This window comes from Protomyctophum parallelum (genome assembly GCF_964188405.1).
Source record: "Protomyctophum parallelum genome assembly, chromosome: 2".
NCBI lineage: Eukaryota > Metazoa > Chordata > Actinopteri > Myctophiformes > Myctophidae > Protomyctophum > Protomyctophum parallelum.
Genome location: NC_139699.1, coordinates 6068938 through 6084093, shown reverse-complemented (window position 1 = coordinate 6084093; position 15156 = coordinate 6068938). Strand labels below are relative to the sequence as shown.

Sequence of the window (15156 nt, the reverse complement as noted above, 5' to 3'; positions counted from 1 at the left end):
CAATGTTACACGGAAAAGGTGCCTTTATTTTCACAATATTGACACATCAATGTTGTCATTTACTGGAAAGTTGGATGTCAATAACTTCCACAGTTGTACGGAAAAGTGTACCACCCACACACTGAGTCACCATTATTAGGCAATGTGCCCATATAACCAATATAATACATAATGGCTGTTAAAGGGCAACACAACAGTGGTCCCCAGGTTGATTCTCAGTCAGGGTGGTGGTCCCTGGTTCATAATCAGTTGAAAATCCCTGGTGTAGTCCAAAGTAGATTACTGCGCATATGGGATTAATTGTAATGGCATGCGCCATAAATGTACGCAAAGAAATGCCATTTAATCTGAAAACTATATGTATAATCATTAAACATCGTGTTCAGCTTAAATCAATGATATTGCATTGATTGAAGCAACTCTTTAACAATGTTTTCATACCATGGATGTGATAAGAAAATGTATCAAACATAAGGGAATTATTAAATATTACCGGGTGTACCAGTTTGGTCGTTTGAGTCAGCATAATGGGAAATACATTGATTACACAAAAAAGAGGAAACAATCAAAAAAATTGATTGAGTTGTACAATGTTATACAACCCTAAACTGATTTAGAATACACTCTGTAATTGAAAGACAGCTGATATGTCAAATATGTAAATATTCCATATAATGTTATGATATGACAGAACAGTTACAGCAGGGGCCACGTGTTCCTCACAAGCTCACACTGAGCTTGTAGATCGGCTGTTTTCAAATGGCCAAAATGTGTGGCTGAAGTGGATGTTGATATCCAAAAAGAAAAATCTCAGCTCATATGCAGATCTAGTACGTCTAACCATGGCTATCCTCAGGGTTTGATGAGGTCAGTAATAATATGAAGATCATAATAATATGAAGATCATAATAATATGAAGATCACAACATTGACCTCATCAAACCTTGAGGTCACGACACTGACCTCATCAAACCCAGAGGATTTTAGTAGTGTAGATCCATATGTGGAGCTGACTATCATCACCTGGATCTGGAAATACTCAAGTACAATTACTCCAAAATTGTACTTAAGTACAGTACTTAAGTAAATGTACTTGGTTATACTTTCCACCAATGCAATAGTTACATCAGGGGCCACATTGCACAGCCCAGTTTACTGCTGCCAGGGGCCTTTGAGGGCCACATTGTCAATGTGCACCGTTGCTCCAGTCAACTCCAAACTTCATGTCAGGGGTCTGACATGAGAATAGTCACACCATTCTCATGTCAGACCTTTGTTATGGGCTTTGCTTATTCACATATCATGTGCCAACGGCAGCCTATACCCAGGTGGGAAGGATTGAAACGTGTGTGTGTGTTTACCACTGACGACATCTGACCCAGGGCTGATGAAATACTGCCTCAACAGGTGCGATGAAGATAATTAATTTCCACATCTAATGAGGGGAATGAGTCACTGAAGATCCCTTTCAAAACATGCTTCAAATTAATTAACAATATATTATGAGTGCCATATAGGGATGGGCAACAATAGAGGGTATGCACGTGACATCATCATCACACCCGGAAGTTACGCCTATACTGAGTGGCAAAAGAATACCTTTTGGCCTTGACATCCCATACATCCAAACAGAAAAGTCCTATCTGATTGCATTGAAGAATGTTAACCCATTCTGACCTGAGATCAGATTCATACGAGGTTTCCGCCGGACACACACTGGTCCTGATGAACCCATTCTGACCTGAGATCAGATTCTAAAAATGTCAGTCGCTCTTTGATTTTTCAAAAATAGCAGACCTACAAGCTCGTATCGCGCCACTCGGTGGTGCGATATGAGCTTGTAGATCTGCTATTTTTAAATAGCTAAAGCATAACATGATGCTGACACCAAAATGGGTGCCCGGTCAGAATGAGTTAAACTCACAAGCTTTGCCACTCGATTTGCCACTCACTTTATCCATGCACGTAACCCTCTATACAGTAAATCAAAATGGTTGTTAATACAAAATACACCAAATGACCAGCTCGGCCGCCTTGCGGTTAGCCCTAAGATATGGTGGTTGGGGTTCATTTCCCCGGCCAGATCGTACAAAATACTATAATGATGGGGCCCAATGCCTCCTTGCCTGGCATTCAGCATCAAGGGCTGGTTTGGGGGTAAGACCCTGTGACATACCAGCTTGGGGGTAAGACCCTGTGACATACCAGCTTGGGGGTAAGACCCTGTGACATACCAGCTTGGGGGTAAGACCCTGTGACATACCAGCTTGGGGGTAAGACCCTGTGACATACCAGCTTGGGGGTAAGACCCTGTGACATACCAGCTTGGGGGTAAGACCCTGTGACATACCAGCTTGGGGGTAAGACCCTGTGACATACCAGCTTGGGGGTAAGACCCTGTGACATACCAGCTTGGGGGTAAGTCCCTGTGACATACCAGCTTGGGGGTAAGTCCCTGTGACATACCAGCTTGGGGGTAAGACCCTGTGACATACCAGCTTGGGGGTAAGACCCTGTGACATACCAGCTTGGGGGTAAGACCCTGTGACATACCAGCTTGGGGGTAAGTCCCTGTGACATACCAGCTTGGGGGTAAGACCCTGTGACATACCAGCTTGGGGGTAAGACCCTGTGACATACCAGCTTGGGGGTAAGTCCCTGTGACATACCAGCTTGGGGGTAAGACCCTGTGACATACCAGCTTGGGGGTAAGACCCTGTGACATACCAGCTTCATGTCCAGGGAATGTACTTGTACATCAAGCTGCTAGTCAAGGGTAGGCATGTCATGGTGTGGGAAATTTCCGGTTAATAAATGCACGTCGCCACTGGTAACACCATGTACGTAGCCCACTTTAATTACTTGCATATCTTTCTGCATTTCACTCCCCTACTCTACTTCACTGAAATTTACATTTGTCATAAATTGGCAGTACATTTTGTCTTAGATAACTTAGATTTCAGTTACTGAAGAATTAGGACCTAGTATTTTATTAATGGCCTGCACCAAAATACTAAGCTGCAAGTACTATACACGCAATACAGATGCCAGGATTGTAATATAAAATGAGGGGACCACAAGAAACAGGTTTCGAGAGGATTTAATGTGTTGACATCTGTGCTTGAATGTGAACAGACACTCAGATGTTTGGATCGACGATCTTTCCCATGAACAGAATGTTGTCAGAGTCAGCGATGAGAACCATGAAGGGACGATCAAACTTCAGTTCAGGGACAGGGACAGGGAGGGACGTAATGCCGATGCCGATGCCTGTAACTGCAGTCGCAGTAGCTCCAGTCTCATCTACATCCAATGTGGCTTGGTGCACAACCTGTACATAATAAAAAAAAAGCACACCTGTGTGAACCGAGTGGTGCAACTCCCCTCTCTCCCCCCCCCCCCCCCTCCTCTCTCTCTCTCTCTCTGCTCTGTCAGATTAGCTTTATTATGGATATCAATTAACCTAGACAGTCAGCAGTTGGATTTGCGTCCAGCAGGTGGCAGCCATGTCACATACTTCTGTCGTTCCAATTTCACGCATGCAGCGACGGCTCCAGACATTTGTGTATGGGGGAGCTATGGGGGGGCTGGTTTTTTTTTTGCAGGGGCTACTGGATTTTGGCAAAAGCTATGAATAATATATCAGAGATTAAAATAGGGTGCATTTTGCATCCCAAAACGCAGTTTATAGTTAAGGGACGCAATGAAACAACGACCTCTGCAAAATGGCAAAATATGACTTAAAATTCCATCCCTGCATCCCGGGACTCATTACATTGAAAACCTATTTACATCACTGATATATATATATATACTACGACTGTAATGATATGCTTAGGTATTCAAGGCCACTAGGTGGCACTCACTGTTGTCTGTGAGAATACACTGGTGGGTATTTGGAGGGAGAACGCACAATAAAGATTCATTCATTGTTGACTAGTCCTGAGTGTCAGACGTCAGCTCATTACCATTACAACGACAAATGACATTCCAATGATTCAGTGGTCCTAGTTTATAGGCCACATAACGTGAATACACATAAGTGTGACAAACCAATGCAAATCCTTATTGTGACACTGTCACCAGCTAATTTCCAAATAGAATGATTCAGGTCGAGACAGAAAATAAGGTCGAGTTCAACTTTATTCCCTATTTATATTACAGAGAAAGCACATGAGTTTGTGCTTGAAATGTAGGCTACTGTAATTTTGCAAACTGTTAATAAACATTCGTTGGGCAAGTTGGGCTCTTCGGGGCACAGTGACAACACAGCATACACAGACGCAGTTTGAGAGATCTGCAGAGTGTAAATGGACACACACACACACACACACACACACACACACACACGGAAAAAAGTGGTTACGTTACGTTACGTTACCACCATATAATGTAAACGTGGACACCGCATAAGTGGATTAATACAAAATACCGTGATCAAAACTAGGCTAGAATCGAATACTACTACTACAGTAGGCTATATACTATACGACGTATAGATCACGTATAGTATACGTGATCTCGTCAATGATGTTGCCATGGAGACAGGAATATACACAAGTAGGCGTGCAGTCTATACTCACACACTACACACAGTGAGGCACGGCGGCCAAATATTAACATATGATTAGATATGAACAGATTGTTGTGGTGTAGCCTACTGTACTCACCAGTTACAGAAGAACGATCCGCCTGTTGCTGTGGTTGGCTGCAAAGCGGTCAATCACCTTTTCCACGTCCAGTGCTTTTGCTCTGCTGGAACTGATGGCCAGTACTCCCAGGTTGCTGGTTCGGGCATCTCCACTTTTGTTCCTCAGGTAGGTCTTTAGCCTGCGGAGGCAGGAGAAACTCCTCTCACAAGCAGCCGACGTGACAGGCAGTGTTATGGCGATGTTGACAAGCTTGTACAAGTCTGAAAACGCCTCATCGTATGGTTGTAACAGCACCCGCACATCTTTTGTGCTGTTAACAACCTCTCCATTTCTTCTTTTCTTTTCAATTAGTCTCTTCCCTTGGTGTAGTTCAGCAGAGAGGTTGTCTTCAGTGATGCCATAATGTTTAGCCATTGGCCAGAGGGACTCTTTGTCCAAGAATGTCTTGTGTTTGGGGTCCAGGGCTGTTGCCCCTTTCAGAATGTCACTGCTTTGTGAAGAAAAACGTCTATTTAATTCACTCAACAATTGGTCGATTACAGGGTAGTAACAGTGCTGTCGATAGTGATCTGGGGTTTCACCGTGCTCTCTTGTCGCTGCGAGGCTGTCCACGACAAACTCCTGAAGGTGGCGGGGGGGTGCCCTTGATCTCACCGGGGGTCGAGCAAGGATTCCATATCCAATATGCAGTGACGTGCACATTCCATCGGCACGCTCCCAGATTGCATTCCATGATTCAACGTTGCGTATCTCGCTTAGGGAATCGATAAGGGTACAGACCAAATCATCGGCAGATGCTAGCTCTAAATTAGTGGCTTGTAGGTGATCGTTTAGCCTTTTTGTGAGGCTGAAGACGCGTTCTAGCATCGTGACATGCAAAACAAACTCCCCGTCAATCACTCCAGTGAGTGCCCTTGCTTCTGCTGATCTGTGAGGATTTGACTGGCCGCGCACGTCTGCTAAAGTCGCTATGATAGCAGGCATAGTTATTTTTATTGCATACAGTGCCGCGTACTGACAGGCCCATCTCGTGTCTGATAATCTTTTCAGTTCCACTACTGGTTTGCTGGGCTCCAGTTGTCGCTGCTTGTCGACAAACTGCTTGTGAACTACAGATCCAGAAAAGAAATTGTACAGGGTCTGCACAATTGAAAAGAATTCTGCCACTGGTTTTACTTTATGCACACAGTCAACCAACACTAGATTTAACCTGTGGGCAAAGCAATGAATGTAAACAGCCTGTGGCACCTCCCGACGAAACCTTTCTTGCACACCGTTATTGCATCCCGACATTACTGACGCACCATCGTAGCACTGGGCGATGCATGCGTTTTTATCGATGTTCCACTTGGCCAGTGTATCTTTAATGGACTTGAGTAAAGAGATTGCATCCAAGCCTTCTGCAGCAACGAAATCAAGGAACTCTTCACAAATGTCGTTATTTTTTAAGTAACGCAAAACAACAGAGATCTGCTCCTTATGACTTATATCCTTGGTTTCATCAACCATTAAAGCGAAGTGCTCTGCCTCTTTTAACTCGTCACTCACGTCCCCCCTTATCATGCTAGCCATAATATCGATCAATTCGTTCTGGATGTCATGGTGCACATATTTAGCATTTCCAGGCCCGTCAGTTAACTTTTTTGACACTGTAATGTCAAACTTTCCAAAACTATGTAATAGTTCAAGGAAATTCCCTTTGTTTGTGGCTTTCTCGTCTTCTCTGAATCCCCTTTGGCCAATTGCTTGACAAGCTGTATAGCGCAGTGCCTCAATTACAGCTCGCATGTACTGCCTATTTTCTGCTACCACCTTGGAATGGCCAGCATCAAGCTGAGTGAGAATCCGTGAACCACTTTTGGCCCTCAATTTAAATTCACTCCACGCCTCCATTGCGTTTTTATGGGCAGAACTTCCATGGTGCCCGGTGAGTTTCTCTGTTGCTTTTCTCCAGTTGCGACACCCCACATCAGTAAAGGTATTTTCAATATGACGTCCAGGCTGAAAAAAATGTCTACATGCAAAGCAGAACACAGCATCACCTGACACTGAATATTCCAGCCACGGGCGTTCGTTGTACCAAGAGCTATTAAACGCCCTTGCTTGAGATCCCAACTTCCTATTAGGATAAGACCTCAATTGAGGACGCCTCGGCCCCTCAGCTGGATCCTGGCTTAAATCGATAGGGCCAGGTGGTGTCTTCTTGCCAGTAGCAGGCTGGTTAGCTGGTCCTGGTTGCACCATGCCCATGATAGAAGCTGCTGCTCCCCTGGCTTGAGTGGCTTCATTTTCATTTTCATGTTCGCTCTCTGAATCTGCTGCAGAAGAAGGACGGGCTAAATTGACCTCCTCTTCTTCATCACCCGACGAGTCGGTGTCCTCGAACACAATATCCACAATGACATCATGAATGCGACTGTCGTCCTCCGGCTCCTCCGTGTTTACATTCTCCTCCTCCTCCTCTCGCTTCTCTTCCTCCTCCTCGCCAATGTTGTTGTTGCTCTGTGGTGGTGGTGGTGGTGGAATCGGTGGATTGGCGGCGGCCGCTGTTACAGTTTCACCACCGTCACCGTCAGCCGAGTCGTCCGCAGCCGCTGAATCTGTTCCCAGAGTAGTCAGACGTCGTTTTTTTCCAATAATAAGGAAACGGTCCATTATTATTAAACGTGGCACTATATTTTGGTTAAATTAGGTTACGGTAGCCGGCTCTACAAAGTTCAGTCAGGTTAATGTGAAGTTGAACTATGAACTAAGGCGGAAGCTCTGTTGATTGGAGATTTGAAATGCGACACGTGACTGAGAACGAATGAAAGGCTAGCTACGGTTACCTCCATAGTAGCAAATAAAGGTTATGGATTATTTCAGCATTATATCATTTAAAAAATAAAAAGTATTATTTTATAGTAATGATTTATATAAAAGTAAGTAAATTCTTTCTTTCATATATTTTATTTATTCCATGAATATTTTTCATCACAGTTAGGTTTGTGGCAGGGGGTGCTTAGGGGGGGCTGAGCCTCCAGCAGGGGGGGCTAAAGCCCCCCCCAGCCCCCCCCTGGCGCCGTCACTGCACGCATGCACACACCACCACTCGTGCTCTTGACTGATACTGATACACACATGATACGGACATTCCTGGTTGTAGGAGTGGTTGCACCACTAAAAAATTGATCAGTGATTCTCACACTTCTTCATTTCAAGGACCCCCGTTTTCTTGGTATGCATTAGGCCAAGGCCACGGGCTCTCATAACTAAGAGTTAAAGACCTGTAAAGGTCCATTTGGTTCCTAACTATCAGCTGGGACCCCTGGAAACCCCTCAACTGTCTTAGGTTTGAAAACAATTTGATTAGATAAAATATCCTTTATTGATCCGATCCCTGTGGGGAAATCAAGGTGTCATAGCAGCAACAGCAGTGGGCCAATAGGCATCATGGTAGGTACAGGTACGAGTATTGAGGAATAAGATCAAATGTAGCCTCGGTCCCAGGCTTACTTATCTGCGAAAAGAAAAGCCTGGTCACAACCTAAGGCAGAGAAGCTATCGGCGGTTGTATCCTCCGGAACAGCCTTCAAATGTATTTCCCCCGGATACGATATTTTCCCGACCAATCACAACACGGCCAGTTTCATTCGCGGAGAATGTAAACTGATTTGTAAAGCATCAACGATTTCACTTCCGCTAAAATCCCGCAACTTCCGCTGATAGTCTTTTCAGCTTAGGTCTTGCCCAGGGTGGATCAAATGAGAATAAATAAACATAGTCTCAGTTTGACCCTAGCCATGTGCACTTGTTTGGACTCAGTATTAACACAATAGTCTCTCAATAAATATGCCTTTGTTGTGATAGAAAAGAAGGGACAAAAAGACAGTCAGACACTCATCCATTGTGACAGCTCTTACCTTTGACACAGCCAGACTGTGGTCCTCTGAAATGCCTCTGAGATCAGCTGCATCACCAAACATGTCCGTCATTCCCATCTGACGCAGCACAGGTGCCAGGTTCATTTTAGTCTTGATGGAAAATTTGGGAACAAATATATTGTACTTCCTGAAAAGGAAATACAAAACACCAGATTATGGCAAGATATTGTGGATGAACTGTCTGATCGTGTTATGAGATCATTCTGGAATTGATTGATCCATCTCTGACGTAAATGGTAAATATAGGGCCTTATATAGTCCCTTTATCCAAGGGGCTTTAGATTGTTTCATTCACACACCAATGAAACCATGCAAAGGCACCAACCAGCACATCAGGAGCAATTAGGGGTTCAGTGTCTTGCTCAAGAACACTTCAACACTAACTCTGGGGAGCCCACAGGGTTCGAACTGGCAACCTTGCGGTTACCATTCGGCCACTCTACCCCTGAACCACCGCCGCCTGACTTAGTGCATATTACCGAAGCGACTTTGGGAACCTTGAAAAGGGCTTTTCAATTAGTGTAGAAAGATTGTTATTGAGGGCATATGGTCCTTCATTGTATTTGTATGTTTTCTTCTTCTTCTTCTTCTTCTTCTTCTTCAGCCAAACTGGCTTAACCGTGCAGTCAGTTTTCGTTAAGCTTGGCAATATGGTAGTAGAGGGCTATGCCAAACGGACCAGTGAAGATGTGACGGGGGTCAAGTGTTCTTTTTCTTTTTTTGTGTTTCCTAATGGCCTTATTATTTACCTGTTAATCAGTAATATTGTTTTCCCTTGTGTCCTTTATATTACTGTCTTAATGTGCTGTTGTGTTGTGTAATATCATTTAAGGGTTGTGTTCTTGAACGTCCCCTTTAAGCCCTTAATTACATGACCAGGGCCAGCCCTGTCAACGAGTGGGGTGGAGCTCCAGTGACTATAAATGGGGCCAGAGAATTAATTCAGCAGAGAGACAGGAAAGGGAGAAGGCCTGCAGGAGTGGGTCTGTTGTGTGCGGACGATGGGACAGGAGGAGTTGTGCAAACTAACCAAGGATCTGGACCGGCAGATGAGACAGTGACAGAGGGGAAGCCAAATCACCGCAGCAGAGGGGCTAAGTTGCGACTTGCCCCTCTCCAAGCTAAGTACCCCCTCTGTGTCCTTCAAGTTGACCTTGACAACATACTGTCTGTAGCTGCCATTGTGGAGTGAGGTTATTGGGACTGGATGAACTGGCGGTGTGTCCATTGTGTGTTCACAGTGATGCTGAGAAGTTCCCTCGACCCCACCTGGCTGCCAAGAGACTAATTGCCCCCTTGCAAGTTGCACATTTTGAACAGTAATGTTTTAAGAGTTGTTGATTATTGTTTTGGTTGTTTGGTTAATTAGTTAGGTTGTTTATAGGATATAGGTAGGTTAGGCTTTTAGATTTTTCTATTGTATTTTTAATCGGCCATCTTAAAGTGCCCATGTATAGGACTAATAAAATCCACATTGTTTTGTACCAACGGTACCTTAGAACTGCTTCTGTTTCAGTTATTCCTGGGTTTCCTATGTTTAAATGCTCTTTTACCTGGTATAAGACTAGAACCTGTGTGCATCTTTATATTGAAGTTAAGAGTGTTATACAGAGGACCATCCTCATTAAAAAAGGTGGCGTAGTCGCAAACCAGCTTTATTGGGTTTCACAATTATGCACCCTGCACTTTTAACAGTGCACTTCGAATATATATATTGTGTTTCTCATGAAGTAATTCCATGCAAGTTCTATGTGACTCTAATCGGCCCGGGTCACAAAGACATAAAGCCCACAACCATTGGCCAAAGGGTGGCGCTATAGCACCAATTGAAATGCTAACTTTGAACGGGCATAGCTCATGAACCCTTTGACCGTCGGCAATAAAACATCAATATTTATTTAGCGAATGCAAAGTCCTTAAGCCAAGCCTCCTGGTCTGCTGTATGGAGGGTGATTAATCCTCCTCCTTCCAGTCTTTGGAGAGGACAAACTTCTATGATGTGCTCCATAGTTTGCTCCTCACACCACACGCACACAGTGGGCTTGGGCTATTGCCCAATTTGTGAAGGCTGGCCAAGCAGGGGCCATGTCCAGTTCTGAAAAAAAACATCAATACACATATGTGTCTCCTCATGCCGAACAACGTTTGTGTTCTGACTTTTGACCTCTGACCTTTAGATCACCCAGTATTTTGAATTGAATAATTTCTGCTGTCGGCACTCCAGGCCAAACCGTGGAGTATTTTTTTCTTTTTTACGAAATGCGGCAATATGGTAGAGGGCTATGTCACCCTGCGTAGACACGAAGCCCACAACCATTGGACAAAGGGTGGTGCTACAGAGATACAACTTCAATACTGTACACATTATGCGCCTCCTCACGAGGAACAAATGTCTATGAACTGTGACCCTTAGATTCACCATTTTGAATTATATGAAAAACTGTTCAAAATAAATCTATCTACTTCTGGAATTTTTGATAGAAATGCAAGGACATTTCTTGGGCTTTTGTTTTAAGTTTAAAAATGAAGCTTTTGTGAGCCAATCAATATTGCAGTTTTATGAAAATTATTCTTCTGCCCCTAATACATATATGCAGAGTCACATGTGTATGAAACTTTATATGGTAAAATAGCGCTGAAACCAATCTTACTCCAGTTGGTCAAAGGGGGGCACTATACTATAGCAATCGTTTGAAAATGAAAACTTTGAATAGGCATATTAACTCATGCCTCGTTTGGCCAAAAGAAACCCTAAAAAATGCAACATTGGTGAAAACCTTTGCAACGGGGTATACATTATGCATTTAAAAGTGTCATGTCAAACCTAGTCCTCATGCCGTTGAGCCACTTGGCGTAGTGTATGGGGCAGATGTGCTCCTCCAGCTCCGTCAAACCTCCGTCAGGGAGCAGCAGCAGCATGGAGTAGGTGTTGTTGAAGGGTATACGGAGGACCGTGGTGGAGATCGACTGGTCAATGTAGACATCAAACCTGTCCTCCATGTTCATCATCTGGACAGGAACCTGCGACAGCACCATTTGGATCGTTAGAGGATACATCATACTATAATTAACAGAGTGTGTGTCTGTGTGTCAGAAACACTGCCGTAACTCCTTACTGCCTGCACCAATCACTCCCACTTTTCACACAGGCATTGACCATATGAATATGGAGGGCGTATAACGAAGCCCTTTTTTCAATTTGACACATTAATGATTATTAATTTATTTATTAGTCAATTACAAACGCACCCGGGCGCAGTACCCTTCACGGCCACAAGGGGGGGGGGGCAGATATCTCACAACGGGTAAGGACTAGTAATAAAACAGTAAATGGTGACGCAGGAAATTCCACAGTCGCCCTGGAAAACAAGGAATGATCAATTTTCGATTACTGCATCGACTGTTGCTCACTTCAAATGTTTTCCAAAACACTCTTGAGAGCAACATTTAGTTGTAAATTACATAGAGCGTCGCAGTCCCTCCCCCTTTCAGAACAACGAGTGGCCCAGGAAATGGTTCTCCATTCATTTTCACCATAGGCGATTCCAAAAGTATTTATTTAAAGACGGTTACGCCGCGGACAAAGCCAACTCGGATCGTGACAAATCATGACAATGAACACAATGTTTTGGGCCGATCAAATAATTTATAAGAAGAAAAACAAAACAAATAGTGTTGTCTCCTGCCTTTATTTTCTTCTTTATAATGATTTTATCGGCCCAAAACATTGTGTTCATTGTCATGATTTGTCACGATCCGAGTTGGCTTTGTCCGCGGCGTAACCGTCTTTAAATAAATACTTTTGGAATCGCCTATGGTGAAAATGAATAGAGCCATTTCCTGGGCCACTCGTTGTTCTGAAAGGGGGAGGGACTGCGACGCTCTATAGTGTGTTTGTTTATATGGCTGTCATGTTGGATACGGCATACTGGTAATTTAATTCAAACAGCACAGCAGGTGCTCTGATAGTCTTTGATTATACAGCGGTCGGTTATAGAGCTGATTGGTGATTTTTCCGAATTCATGCAACTGAATTCAGCGATTGACCAAGCCGTGTAATAAAAGATACTATACAAATAGGTGCAATTAGTGATTACCAAAGAAACTGATAAAAAAATCAATTCAGTAAGACAGTAGTGTTACGGGGTGTGGTACCTGCTTTTGCTCATCCACATTGAACTTATCCTCCCTGGTAAGTGCAGGTTCAAATGGAGTCTGCCATTTTCCTGTTTGACAGAAAACAGTGTAGAAACAACAATGACAATAATGAGATGTAATTGAAATGAGGGAACACTGTAGCCATGAGAGTGTCTGGGGACCACCAGGGGTCCAGATGAGTTATTATTATTATTATTAATTAGCAAATTCGAACATTGCTGGTCCACAATAACGTACGTGACCTGGCGGAGACCTGTGCTCCAAGGAGCACTTTTTCTAATTAAATTTCTGTCTGGTATTTTTATTTATATTTGAAACTACAGAATTGAATAACAGCTCGGAGATGACGTATCTTACCTTTGTAGTATATGTAACTTAAAAGATACATGATAGTATCAGGATCCAGGTCTTCCACTATTTGGTCTATCTTGCCGTGGGTCTTCTCCCCCACATACTTGTTGATGGTAGCAGCACTCTCTGTGGAATTTTTAAAGTTCACATCGAACCCGTCCGCCAGGTAGAACTGCCTGAGAGCATCCAGGAATTCAGCCTGTGGCTTGAACTTATTGTCCACAAACACTGCAGTTCCTGCAAGACACACTTCTGATGAATTCTTGTTGCCTCCGGTCAGAAGTCCATGGAAGGCCTGGTTTACATCAGCCTGCTTCAGCACGGAGCTGTTGAAGCCCAGACCACTGAAGAGCTGCTGGTGGGTTTGGCCCCGGGCCCCTACAGACAAGGCTGCCAGGGCCAGGCTGACACTAGCAGGTGAGAAAAAGATGTTCTTGCCTTGGCTGTCCGTTTGACCGGCCAGTTGCCTGTACAGGTTGAAGGTGAAACCTTTGTTTGCTGATTTCACCATGGCGAGGCTGTTTGCAGCGTGGTCCGCATTGTTATCACCATGACCTGTAGGTGATGGGAATGATTTGTGGTAAGAAACACAGGGGAACATTTTCTTAACCAATTTGGCTTCTCCCTTTACCACAAATAATTGATCTACAAGCTCACATCACTTCGCATTGTGATGCATTGTGACTCTGAGCTTGTAGATGCATGCTGACTTTCAAGCCAAAGTCTATGGACTGTTTGTTTAGGGTAAGTTATGGTAGGACGTCATCTCACTGATATAAATACATCTTGTAATAAATGTATTTTGTAATAAATGTATTTTTCACAGACATGAGAACAAATCAACATCAAATGTGATTTTTGAGGGGCGCTAGCCCCTCCTATGCCCAGCTTTGTGTGTTTGTGTGAATTTTAGCGATGATTTGATTGGCTCAGCAACCCATAGCGATGATTTGATTGGCTGACGTTTGAGGATAAACAGTGAGGGCAGAAAAGTTGTGATTGGCCGGAATGACAGAAAATTGAGGATGCCAATTGTGATTGGCCGGAATATGATGATGTATGATAGGAGCGCCCCTCACTTCACACAAGTGTGATTATTTTGATATACAGTATACAAAGGATATAATCTGACCAGAAGCAGGGATAACACATATCCCCACTGGCCATAAAAACATTAGAGACCAGACATCTAAAGATAAACAAAAACATTAGTGACCAGAAACCAGACATCTAAAGCAGACATGGATCTGAATCCAACCCTGGTCAGCTCTGTTACCTTCATGGTGATGTCCTGTACCCAGACATACCAGCACTGATAGAATCCACACCCCCACGGCTCCTTGCGTCATGGTGAGCTTTCAAAGGATTGAAAGATTTCTATCAGTCAAGTTCACTCATTGTTAAAAAACATTATGCCCTTTTAATCTTTCAAAATGGCGACCCAGGGTGCCCACTTTTTAGACCAACTTTTTGAAATTGTCTTTTACAAAGACGTCCACAGACGTCCTGGGCACGACATGTGGTAATTCCTAGGACGTCTGCGGACGTCTTGGGCACAAAATGTGTTAACTAAACAATCCTTTCAATGTCTGGAACTACGATGTTGTAGTCCATTCCCAAATCAAATATCAAAATCAAATATTAAAAATAACTGTTTTTCAAGCAGATTAAAAGTATATTATTTTCTGCAAGCTACACTATATTATTATAACACATTATAAATTAGCCTAAAGACTTCCTATGAAGTAGCTAGTAAATCACTCACCTTCCTAATGTGAAGACACCTCACCACAGACTGTTGAAAGACAGACAAAGGACAGGGAGACAACCCCTTTTAACAACCGATCAGAGCCACTGCACTTTGACATGTTCATTTGCCAATATGTCCTTCTCTTATTTGCGCTGCCTTTGTGTGTATTCTGTGTAATGATTGCTGTTTAAGCTATCAAAAATGACGTAAAAGTCCATAATGCTGTTGGACGGAGATCTTTCTTCTACAAAACCCCATTTGATTGGAATAATATTCCTCTATCTCTTAGATCGATCGATTTCATCCATCAGTCGCATTAGAA

General features: G+C 43.5%; 1 protein-coding gene across 1 annotated transcript; it reads right to left on the bottom strand.

Moving 5' to 3' along the window:
• Nucleotides 1-3138: 3138 nt before the first annotated feature.
• LOC310877296 (alpha-1-antitrypsin-like protein CM55-MS) lies at nucleotides 3139-14433 on the bottom strand (the record flags this gene model as incomplete). The annotated part of the gene is made up of 6 exons (XM_083791108.1): nucleotides 3139-3331; nucleotides 8555-8702; nucleotides 11400-11596; nucleotides 12731-12801; nucleotides 13091-13639; nucleotides 14361-14433. The coding sequence occupies 6 exons, from the start codon at nucleotides 14431-14433 to the stop codon at nucleotides 3140-3142; spliced, it is 1230 nt and encodes a 409-aa protein (XP_083647234.1). The 3' UTR covers nucleotide 3139.
• Between the last annotated feature and the right edge of the window lie 723 nt (nucleotides 14434-15156).